At 37.6% G+C, this 12,515-nt stretch overlaps 1 protein-coding gene across 1 annotated transcript in view; it reads left to right on the forward strand.

Annotated features, from left to right (window-relative positions):
- The window catches only part of LOC121338199 (macrophage mannose receptor 1-like), a 31,691-nt gene that overhangs the window by 4,962 nt on the left and 14,214 nt on the right, over window positions 1–12,515 (forward strand). The window contains exons 5-19 of the mRNA XM_041408919.1: window positions 173–289; window positions 527–670; window positions 2,010–2,192; window positions 2,382–2,536; window positions 3,302–3,415; window positions 4,116–4,231; window positions 5,037–5,185; window positions 5,612–5,814; window positions 6,187–6,308; window positions 7,024–7,111; window positions 7,793–7,937; window positions 8,394–8,429; window positions 8,518–8,687; window positions 9,568–9,635; window positions 11,288–11,388. Coding sequence (XP_041264853.1) covers window positions 173–289; window positions 527–670; window positions 2,010–2,192; window positions 2,382–2,536; window positions 3,302–3,415; window positions 4,116–4,231; window positions 5,037–5,185; window positions 5,612–5,814; window positions 6,187–6,308; window positions 7,024–7,111; window positions 7,793–7,937; window positions 8,394–8,429; window positions 8,518–8,687; window positions 9,568–9,635; window positions 11,288–11,388 — 1,911 coding nt within the window. The remainder of the gene's footprint in view (window positions 1–172; window positions 290–526; window positions 671–2,009; window positions 2,193–2,381; window positions 2,537–3,301; window positions 3,416–4,115; window positions 4,232–5,036; window positions 5,186–5,611; window positions 5,815–6,186; window positions 6,309–7,023; window positions 7,112–7,792; window positions 7,938–8,393; window positions 8,430–8,517; window positions 8,688–9,567; window positions 9,636–11,287; window positions 11,389–12,515) is intronic.

The raw sequence follows: 12,515 nt of genomic DNA on the forward strand, positions 1-12,515 counted from the left end.
GACATTCTTACAAGAGTTGTTCTTCTCACAGAACCCTATATTAAAATAATGAAAATAATCTAATTTATACTGAAAAAATATACCACTCGTGTTTTAAAATATTATTTCAAGTTTTGTTGAATAATTTAAAAAAATCAGTGGTATTTAAAACCTGACTGTTTTGGCCATTTAGGGCTCACTAGTGACCTGGGCATCAATGCAAAGCTCTGGATTGGTCTCTATGATGCACTTGACAGCGGCTGGAAGTGGGCTGGGGGAAGTCCTTTCAGATACCTCAACTGGGCTCCAGGTAAGTGCACTTTTCTTAAATGATGATCAACATCTGGGTCAAAATTTCCTCCCCTTCTCTCTCCTCCTCTCCTCTTCCCATCACAGTGATGCTCCCTTGTCACACCTCTTGGGATTTATTACTCTAGAGAATAATACCCCTGTGGCTTTGCAGCTGCAAAGGTCATGCACACCCCCTCCTGTGAAGAGGTGAAAAGTTTAATTGTTAACAGAGGGATTCTGTTGCTTTTTTTTAAAGGAAATCCCTCAGTGGAATCTGGAAAAATATGTGGGACCTTCCAAGGTAGGAATGGCAAATGGGAAAACCAGCTGTGTGATCGGAAACTGGGATATATCTGCCAAAAGAGAAACACCTCCTTGGATTCTTTCACTATTGCCTCAGGTACACTGGTCAATAGCTAAGGCCACTTTTACACTCAGTGAGAAATATTGTGAGGATGTTCTACATGAAAAGGGAACATACTGTCAAAACACACTGCTTACACTTGTTGGCCTGGGTCAAATATTAAGAAGACTTTAATTTTCTGGCTCATTTTGAAGATGATATCTAAATGTTGTTCATCATTTGGAAAAGAGCCCAGGGTACTGAAGAATGCAAGATTAGGTGTTTAGCCGTGTTATCCAGACCATGAAATACTGATAAAATCCTCTGATCTGATATACACTCTAAACCTATGTCCTGCTAAAAGATGTGAGCTAGGTTCATGCTCCCCTGCTGTCTGTGACCCTTTTTGTTCTATTCTGAAAGAAAAAAATCAGACTATGCATCTGGAACATTTCCGCTGTGGAGCTCTCTTTTTACTTGAGGCAGATTAGGTCTTAGCTATGTGAAGAAATAGGTGCAGTTGCTTAACTGGGAATTCCCAGCACACAACTAACTTCACAGCACCTCACTCCCCTAATCTGTATGAGTATCTGAGATTATACAGCTCAGGGGAGCATGCACATCCTGTACTTTCTGGCTGTATCCAGGCAGCTCACTTGAACACGTATCTGACCCTGATAACCTTCAAACCATGTCTGGATGTTGCTCAGGGGAATGTAATTTGCGCAGGTCCAAACCATGCCCAGAGAGCATCAGACAAAGCAGTTGTCTACACACCAATTCTGGGCACACATCCTCCCCTCTTCAGTTTGCTCTGTAGGTGCAGAGCATGGCAACTTTCCAAGCAATGGAAGATGGGCTGGCCATACTGAATTCATACCAAGAAATCAGTGTTGAACAAAGTGTGTGGCATTTCTGTGCAGCTGGAATGCCTGGTATAGCATTTCTGGTACAATGTGGTTGTGTCTGGACTCTCTGATATGATTTGGGCTGTGCAGGAGCTCCAACTGGCTCCTGAGCACCTGCTGCTTCCAGAAAAAAATAAAAACAGCTACAGAATTCACCAAGATAGAGTCCCTGAGTAGGAAAAGAGGCCCTTTTCTCTAGAACTTGGCTGTTCCCAGCCAAAGGAGGAATTGAATGAGAATTTGTGCCCTGCACTTTTGCATGCCAAATTACTCAGTGTTTATTTAATTCTGTAAAACAGTTTTTTTGGGAGCTTGAAGCACAAATAGGAGGGGAAATTTTGTATTTTAGTCTTTGTACCCTCAGATTTTGGCCTCTCTCCTCTTTCAGTATGTGCTCCAATATTTCAAATTCATATCGGCACAGGTAATTTTTTTATGTAAATAAAACAATGAAAAAGAACTTTTCATTAATAACATAATTCTTTTAGGCGATTCAAAGCATTTTAAATGCCCCAGGGAATGGGTGGCCTATGCAGGTCATTGCTACAGAATTTATAGAACACCAAAAGTATGGAAAGAAGCCCAGTCTTCCTGTAGAAAAGAGGATGGAGATCTGGCAAGCATTCATAATATTGAAGAGTACAGTTTCACAGTGTCACAGCTCGGGTACAGTGAGTATTCCTGAAGATCACTTTCTTTCTTTTTGTTTTTAACCTGGGATTATGCTCTTGCTATTATTCATGTAATCATTATAACCATGGTCTTATTTTTTTTTAAGTTCTTCAGTCAAAATTGGGTGTGAGATGTAATTATTCCATTCTATGATATATCCATACCCACAATTAACTTTGTATTCCCAGAGCCAGATGATGAACTCTGGATTGGTCTAAATGACTTCAGTGTTCAAATGTACTTTGAATGGAGTGATGGCACACCTGTGACTTATACCAAATGGCACTATGGACAGCCAACCCACACTTGGAATAAGGCAGATTGCATCCTTATGAAGGGACAGGTAAAAATACCTTCCCCCTTTCATACTTTCTTCCATCCTTTTGCCTCCCAAAATGAAAACGTTAATGATTAAAAAGAAAAAGAAATTATGAACTTGGTTTAATTTAAGATATTTTACTGTGGAGGGATACTTGAAACCAGATCTAGGAAGCTGTGTGATGCACCAGAAGCAGTACACTGCATGGAGACTTTGTCTTCTCTGAGACAATTCCCATCTGAAATTGGTTGAAATCACTCATCATCCACATGGAACATGACTGGTCATAGACAAACAGATTCTTGGAGCACAGACATTCTCATTTTTTTTCTAAAACTACTAAAATATATGAGTTTTAGAGTTACTTTGGAGGCACAAACCCAGATTTTATTTTGCTTTCTACTCATTATTAAAAAAAGGTGTAATGTTGTGGAAAAAGACTTACACAAGACATTTTTTCATATTTTATGTTTGGTTTATCAAACATTTCCTTGCCATAGTCATCATTATATGACCATAATAGATGCTATGCTGGTGAGAATAGAGAGGAACCTAATGTTTCTTTCCTGCTCTCCTCAGTCCCTGAATCTTTAATACCTCACCTCTGAGGAAATGTGTCCCTTACTGTATGTATTTGTGAGTTTTAGAGAAAAAAAGAAGGCAAGGAAGAGATCTGATACAGTCTCAGACATAAGAAGACTGAAGGGTTCTTTCTGAGGATGGATATTCTTGTTGGACCTGAACTGTCTCTAGCTTTCACTTCTCTTTATGGTTTCTTACAATATTTAGGATGGATCCTGGGCTGACAGTGCTTGTGAAATGAAATTTGGCTATGTCTGTAAAAGGAAACCCTTGGCTGAAGAAGCAGGGGAGGCTGAAATTACCTACCCAGGCTGCCAGAAAGTAAGTGTAAAACAGAAGCAGTAAAAGGTGATTGGATATTGCTTTCTCTCCCATGATAATAACTATGATGGAAGTAAATTATTTTGACTGTTCTTGGTGGAGTCTAGAAAACTGCTAATTTCATAAGTATTGATACTTAGACCGATAGGGAAACTTTTGCTTTATTTAACTGAAATGTAGATTGACTTATTTTTTTATTCCCTTACAAGTGTATTTCACTCAGCTGTCTCCTACTGCAGAACTGATCACTGCACCCATAAAAGCTGCTCTCTGCAGAGCAATCTTTTCAGGGTGTAACACACGAGTCAAGGGTTGTATGCCTCCTCAGTTCTATCAGTCTGCCACAGGAATCAGGAATATTTGAGCTGACTGTTTTGCAGATTGTAAACTCTTGTAACAGCTGCTTATGCACTGAGAAGGCAGAGGAAACTTTACACAGGGAGCTGCAAAGTGGTTGTGGCTGCCAGCCCCAAGGCATAACCACTGCTCACTGCTTGCAAAGACCCCTGGTGTGTCCTGTATCAAGGGACAAGACATGGAGTTATAGTCACAAAAGCGATGCTTGATTATCCTCCTGGTTCCTTTCTTGGCCTTTGGGATTGGTTTTGACTTGGGGTGTGGTACTAATGTGGCTTTTGGAAGTGCAAAAAACCATGCGATCTGACAGCCTCTCTGCACATCTCTGCTTTTACACTGCCAGGGCTGGATGAAGCATGGCTTTTACTGTTACTCCTTGGTGCAGTTGCCAACAACATTTTCAGATGCAAAAAAAGTTTGTGAAGAAAACAAAGGTTACCTGGCTACTGTAAGAGACAGGTATGGAAACACAACTGTCATCCTCTAATGTATATAACAAGGATGGATGTGCTGAACAGAAATTTCTTCTTACCTAGCAGCAATTCATAATGTCTATCTAGTGTGATACCAATCTTTCCCAGGAAAATTTAAGGTAGAGCTGATGAAGTATTTCATAATACATCAGGGGCTTTTAGGTCATCAATAGAAACATTCAGGCTATTGTTACTACACACACTGTTGTCACCTCTGGAAATTAAAAAAATGGGTCACCTGCACAACAACTCCAGATTGGCAGATTGTTTTAAAACTTTTTGAACTAAAAATAAACAGATAAACATGGAACTATTTATTTCTATCGGATTCAAGCTTTTCAGCCTTTTTTTTTCATTCTTTGCAACAGCCAGATCTGGAAGAATATTAGAATAAAAGTTGATTTTTTTCCCCCCCACAGTTACAAGATTTAAAGATCTAGAAGCTCTTACTGAGCTTTATCATAAAGCTCAGTAAAACTGTAGCTCTTATTTATAGAGAATAAGAAATATGTACGCATTACTTTAAGTAATGGCTTGTGTTCATTGCACAGTATAAAAGGTGAATAGAATCATCCTAAATTCTAGATATAATTTACTTTGGCAAAATATAAGGGAAAAATTATTTAGTATGATAATTATACCTATGGAAGTAAGATAATTAACAAGTGCTTCACTTCATTTGTACTGACAAATCACCTTAGCCTTACCAGTTTTGCTACCATTAACTGTTTGAAGAAATGCACAGATTCTGATAAAATGTGATACAATAGTTCGGTGCTTACTCTTCGCAGATATGAACAAGCTTTTCTGACCTCCATAATTGGATTCAAACCAGAAAAATACTTCTGGATTGGTCTTTCAGATGTGGAAGAACAGGGGACATTCAGGTGGGCTAGTGGAGATCCTGTCACCTTCACTCACTGGAATGTAGGAATGCCTGGTAAGTGCCATGGGGCCATTGAGTTCCTGCTCTGGGGAATGACAAGGTGAAGGTTTGAAAGCTAAAAAGTGTTTTGGGAACTCTCTGGCATAAAACAGCAAAAAGGATAATGCTGCTTTTTATTTGTGCTAAAGGGATAGATCAGGGATTGTGGCAACTCCCTCTAGAAGATCACTTGGGACTGCACATGTCTGTGGGTATCACTAGTTTTTTGTTGTTTGATGGGTATTTTTAAGTAACTCCTAGCATAACATAAAAGAAACTTACATTACAAAAATTTTTAAATGATTTAATAGGAAGGCATATGAGCTATTGTGAGCCACTGGTATCCAAACACAGTGGGAACAGGTTACTCTTAAATAAGCAGCAGATATTTTGAGAAGATGTAGTCATCAATAAGATTTAACAACTTTATGTTTTATGAAGGAGAGGAGACAGGCTGTGTGGCCATGGCAACAGGACGTTCAGCTGGATTATGGGATATTTTGAACTGTGAAGAGACAAACACGTTTCTCTGCAAGCAGCTGGTGGAGGGAGTCACCCCCCCCCCTCCTCCCCCAACAACATCCCCTCTCCTGTTTTGCCCAGAGGGATGGCAGTCTGTTTCTCAGAGCAGCTTCTGCTTCAAAGTAGGTGTTTCGTTTCTGAATGCAAATGTTTGCCATTTAAATAAGAATATATTTTGTTCATGCATGGGAGGTGGATTTTACCCTGCCTATTTAACAGACAGTCTGTGATAACGTGCCCAGCCATCCCCAAGTGGTATGGTTGGGAAATGTTGGAAAAATCTATATGTGTGTGAAGTTTGAAGCCACAGGAACTCTGAGATGACAGGAAAAGCAATAATCAAATTTAATAGACAACCACAGGTTGAACGGTTGAACAATTAAATAGTCAGTAATAGAATGAGACCAGAAGATCACAACAAGATAGAAGCACATATTTGTGTTTTTAAATATCTGTAATATCCAATAGAGTATTTAATTGCCCACTTTCTATAGATTTTTCAGGGAGGAAGGGAAAAAATGCAAACGTGGTTTGAAGCAAGAGATTTTTGCAGAACTATTGGAGGAGATCTTGCATGTATCCACAGTGAAGAAGAACAAAACCTGATAGCTAGACTGTAAGTATCTGCAAAGTCCATTATTTAAATGGAAGAAGAAAAAAATTTAAAAAGTACTTGTCTGAAAGACATAAAGGCTTTCAGGGGATCAATTTCTACTTTACAAAAATGGTGTAAAAAGTGTCAGAAAAAAAATGGGTAAAAAGAGGTGAGCAAAAGGTTTTCTTGACACACCTCTGGGAAGGTGGCGCCATGCACTAAAGTTGCCTGAACATAAACAAAATTGAGAGAAATATAATCAAAATTGGTTTTAACTGAAGTTAATTCAAAAAGATAAAACAGATCTTCTTACCTCATTTGTAGCTGATCAGTAGATAAAATACTCCTGATTAAAAGAATGTTTTGTGCTGGTTTCCTACCTTAAGTAAGGGGGAAAATTGGAAGACTAGGAAAAGCCTGACCTATTGATATGCTTGTATAAATGTTTAAATCAAGTCCATGAGTGCCTAAGCAACTTAGTGGAACCAAGACCTTTAAATATATTTTCTTTTAACTCGGTTTTTGCGGACTTATGGCATTTGTGATCTTTCCCATAAAGATCTGTGTTTCACTGTTTCCTGGCACATGTAGTCCCACATGATAATTGAATGATTACTTTATATCATTGTCTCAAATTATATCTAGAGTATCAAGTTTGCTGACAATAATGTAATGCTATACATTCCACTTCTCTGTTTCATGCTGTGTCTGATTCTCTTTATTTGTAATCATTCAGAGACAGAGGTTATATTCACTATTCTTTCTGGATGGGTTTAAGTGCCTTGGACTCTGATAGTGGATTTACATGGAGTGATGGCTCACCAGTGAGTAAATAATTTGCTATTTCAGATTTTTGACACTTTTTAAAAATGTCTCTCTTGGCAGAAATCTCTCATATCTCCTATATAAAATGCAATTAACCTTAAGCCTAGTACTTGATTCCTTTGTAGGAATTAGTCTTAAATCTTCTAATAGTTCATAGTTACAGATAAAAATACAGAATTTACAGTAATAAAAGGTGATGGAGTCTAGCTCCTGTTTCAAGCAAGTCTGATTGTGCTAATCTCTATATTCCCATTTGTTATTTGCTGCAATAAATAATTTTATACACCTACACCAGCTCAGCTTTGCTGCCCTCATTGTCTTAAGTAGATCGAGATCTGCCAGGCCCAAGGCCATATGGCCGAGCCAATGGATTGTCTTGGGTTGAAACATCTGAGCAGGACATACAACCCAGAAATCAGAGAACATATTTCTTTTTAGAGCTTGACATGAGAACATCGTCTCTCCTGGTAACAAATGGGGCAAGAGTTTCCTGGTTTACTAACATGGCTTACAAACACACAGATGAATTGTTATTCTACTCAAGTGTCATGCACATCTCCTTAAAAGGTCTGGCATTAAAGAACAAAATGGACCATGAAATCAAATGGAGTACATTCTTTAACAGAATTATTGTTTCCTTTTACAAGGAAAATAGTAACAAAGTTGTGTTTTCACTACAGGTAAATTTTGAAAAATGGTCACATGGAGAACCAAACAATTATGATGGGAATGAAAAATGTGGCGTGTTTACTGGCTATCTCAACATGAACTGGAATGATTTATTTTGTGAACACATGCTGGACTTTGTTTGCCAAATTAAAAAAGGTAAGATAACTTTCTCTCTTTAGCACCTTTGAGAGGTAAATAAGAACATCCTTCCCAGGTCAGATCACACTATCTGCATGTGTTAGAGACAGCTGTGCCATCAATCACAATAAAACAGTTTATACCTATAATTTCAGTAAAGGCAGTTGAAAGCTATTAATTAATCCATGAAATACACAGACAAGTTTGGAAGGTATATGTAGTATGTTGGGGAAGAGAAACACAGCAGCCTAAAGTTGGGCAGTTTCCGAAAGGTTAACTTATGATGAGCTCTAACATGCTGCTTGCTGAATGAAGCCCTTGTTTTTTTCAGATACTCTGAGAAATTCTGTGACAAAAATAAGCATACACTGCGTAACCCTTAAGATTATTGTTTGTAATTAAAATGCTAACTACTGTGTAAATATAATTGAGAGACAGCTGAGAAACATACTCAAATATTGATTTATATTGCAGGAACCTCACCGAAACCAGAGCCTAATTCCACATTCAGTAAGTCTTGTGCTTCCAATGAAAGAAAATTAATTAACATGTAATGAGGTTAATTTCTATTACAGGTAATTAATGTTTTCATTTGCAGATTATGAATATGTTGTTGGTGAGGATGACTGGATCATATACAAACACAAGGAATACTACTTCAGCAAAGAAGCAATGTCTATGGAAAGAGCCAGAGGCTTTTGCAAGAAGAATGGTGGTGACCTTGTTGTCATTGAGAATGAAACTGAAAAAAATTTTCTTTGGAAATATGTAAGAAATATGTTTGCTTGAAAAGTGCACCGTTTTCTGTGAACTGAGGCACATTTTTTCAGCTGGTTTGTGAAATATTAGAAAGTAATCCCCATCATAAAAAAAAAAAATCACTTCCACCTTTCATCCTTTCATTGGCTTATCTACTTAAAAGCTTTATTATAATAATTATTTTAATAACTTGTTATACATAGACAAATCCTCAGCTTCCTTTTAGGAATGCTCTCAACTTTTTAGGAATGCTTTGCAACTTTCAAAGATTTTGCTTTTTTTAGCTGAAAGCTGCAACTACTAATTATGTTCTTTTCTAACTCATTCTTTTCACAGAATTCAATAAAAGCTTTTTGTCAAAGTAGATCCCATATTTGCAGCAAAGGTTTAAGTTAGGATATTGTCTTATAGGAAAAGAATGCCCTGGTGATGATATACTGTTTTGGAATCAAATAAAATCAAATTTTATTACATTCTTTCCTCCACATGACCAAGTACAAACCCCCAAAATTAACTGGTAGCCCTTCAGCAAATTCTCACTATGTTTTCCTAAAACTCTCAAAAATATTGTTATAAGCCTGCTTAAGAAGTCATTCTTGCCTTCTTAGCCTAGTTTTTTTCTCATTTTTTTCAGATAATTTAAAAATTTTTTTGGTTGTTGTTTTTGGTTTTGTGTTAGTTTTGGTTTTTTTTTTCTTTCCCCTAGTTATATACTGAAAATTGGAGGAAAATTTTGCATTTTTGCAGTTTGGGCACGTAATTCCAGCAACTCCCTGAACATTACATACTCTGCCATTGACCAGCAGAAACTACAGCATTTCTGGAACTTTTTTTGATTTTACTTGAAATCTATTTTATTACAGCTAAGTAAATTTGTTTTTTGTTTTAGATTTTCTATAAAGACTGGGGGAACAACTTCTACATTGGCTTAAGTGTGAGCCTTGACAGGACGTTCCGGTAAGTAAAAACAAATTAATTTTGTCAGACTCATAATGTATCCACGTTTGACACGGTTGGCTCTAGGAGATAGTTGAAATTCAATGACTGACACAACCTGTAGACAGGCTTATCTCCTCACATAGTTTTGAAATGGAATTCTGCTCTTCAGCAAAGCACTTCTCCCATCATATTTCTACTATCTATTTCTACTTCTTTTGGTTCTTTACTCTGCTTTTGTGTTCTGAGGCTGAGATGTTGGATCACAATAAGTCAGGCATCATCATCTTTTCTTTGTTAGATGAAAGAAAAATTTGGTTGGAGGTCTCCAACATATTCCAGACAGTATTTGTAGGTATTACTTAATGTTGAAATGATCAAAGAAAAAGAACCCTGGAAACCTGCAGTGAGAGGCACCAAAGGGGTTTTTAGAGGTGAAATATCAATCCTGGAGAGCCCTTGTCTGGTTTTCCAGATGGTTGTACTCTCAGAGTTCAGGGCAGGACAGCTTCAGGTGACATGGAGTTGTTGCTTTTCTACAAATGTTTTTGGAAACAAAGTGCCCTGGAATTATCTTAAATGTCCCCTGGAGCCTTGGATGTCTCCTGTGGCATTCTTCTCTCCTGCTGCATCTTTTTCTAGTGCATTATTTTGGGATTCAGAGCTTGGTCAGATGAGTCTCAGCCTCTTCATTTTAGTCTTTCTTCTGTTGTCACAGGTTGCCTTTGTTGGCCACAAGCCACAGAGACTCTGTAGTCTCAGCTCCTGGAGATTCTGCTTTCTACATCACATTCACTGCTCAGATGATCGTTGTTTTCCCAGTCCTCCCTTGTTCCCTCACTAGTTTAATTCTCTTCCCTGTTGGATGAAGGTGCCACTATTTGCTTTGTATTCTTTCTCCTGGTTTATTACGTACTGCTTTTTCTAATTTGACTCAGGAGGTTTGCAAGCAGCTAGGCATCCTGATGAACTCCTAATCTGTAATTTACTTCCAAAGCCATGCATGTACTTAGTCTCAAAACTGGAAAAACACTGGATTGTCCTGGAGGTGTTGTTGCCTGAAGATTGTCAGTCTTGTCTGATTCATCACTTGACTTCCAGCACACTGAGGCCTTTTCACTTTTTTCTTGGCTACTTTTTGAAAATAAATTTGTGAATCACCAAGCTAGGAAATGATTGATGCATGATTGGAAAAATATAGCACATAGGTAAATAACATGAAAGATTTCCTATGCTTAACAAAATGGTTCCAAGTGGTTCCCAGTATATGGTTCAAGACCATTTCTTACCCTACAAGATTTTGTATTATTGCTTTTGACCCATGAAATTGCTAGAATAAGCTCAAGTGTCTGTTTCTGTGCCCCAGAGAAATCCAGGTCCAGTCCTAGACTGATGCATTTCCAGCACACTATCAATGTTCAGAGACCAAGAGAAGCTGGGACCACCAATAAAGATGATTTGTTCAGATCTGGTCTGAGTCAACACTACAGTTGATATGAAAATATTTTTCACTAATTCCAAGTAGAAGGTCTTGGTTTCCTTTTAACAGAGAAAAATGTGTTAGTAAGCTATGATACACAAAACTTAAAATAAAAAACTCAAATGTGTCCTTTGCAAAGAAATATTAACTAATTCAACTTATGATTGTAATTCCCTCAAATTTCTTCTTTCAGTTGGATGGATGGAACATCAGTGAACTATGTTGCCTGGGCTCCAAATGAACCCAATTTTGCAAATAATGATGAAAACTGTGTGGTCATGTATACCCATACAGGTGGGTGCTGTAAGAACATTCAGTCTCCAGAATGTGCCTTAGGCCTGGGAGGGCTGTGTGGGCAAGGCTGGATGGGTCAACATACTGAACAGGCTGATGTTTCATAATGTTCAAAAAGCAAAGAAAACTAAATTCTAGTCTCTTATTTATGTACTTTAAAAAATTAAACTCTATGTAGCTAGCACGTTGAATTACACCTGCAATTTTGTAGGAAAATTGCTAAGTGGATAAATAAATCAGGTCAGCATCAGACAATTGGCAGATAGAGTCAGTATTTTTTCTCCTCTAACTTCTGTCCATTTTATGCCCACCTCCCCAGGATATTAGCTATCTGCTTTCATTTCTGCAGTTCCTAAAAACTGACGGTTTGGCCACGGCTTGGATTATTATTATTAAGCAATGTTATACAATATTTAAATTAAAAGAAAATATTCTTTAATGTCCATTAATACAGAGAACTGGAAGCAATTGTGTTTATACCAGCCAAGAACTCAGTCCTTTTTTGACCAGTAAATCTGTTCTACTTTTAAACATTTCTAGTCTCAAAATCTATAGCTGAGGTGATTTTCCTAGGCTCTCTTAGAGGTGAATGGAAGGATATGGACACTTTTGGGGAGTAAATATTATGTCCTGTTTTGAAAACCTTCTTTCAGATAAGATGAGTCATTTCCTTAACTTCTCTGAATTAAGATGACAATGCCTCCATTAAACATTAGGTGTGAAAAATTCTGCTGTAGGTGGTTACCTGTAATGCAGCCAATGAAATGTATGTCATTTTCTTATTCATTCCTGATCTGTAAAATGGGGGTGATGACGTTAATGCTGTCCTCTTAAATCACGCTCCAACAGGCAGAAAAGATAGCAGAAAGCTCTCAGATTGTGAGAAGCTCAGGTAGGAAGCCACCCATGACTGAGTGCCTTACACAGAGAGATTCCAGAGATTTTACAGACCTCAGAGGTTTAAGCATTTGAACTAAAACTCCCTTTTGTCAATGCAATGGTTTAGCAATATTGAAATATCTGTTTCTAGACAAATTATTTATATTCTAAATTTTGCTGGAAACATGAATATTTTGAAGAAACAGACATACAATAACTTATTGCTCCTGGGGGAGAGAAGTACAAAT

Source organism: Onychostruthus taczanowskii, unplaced genomic scaffold (assembly GCF_017590055.1).
Source record: "Onychostruthus taczanowskii isolate IOZ18803 unplaced genomic scaffold, ASM1759005v1 scaffold3, whole genome shotgun sequence".
NCBI classification, from domain to species: Eukaryota; Metazoa; Chordata; class Aves; order Passeriformes; family Passeridae; genus Onychostruthus; species Onychostruthus taczanowskii.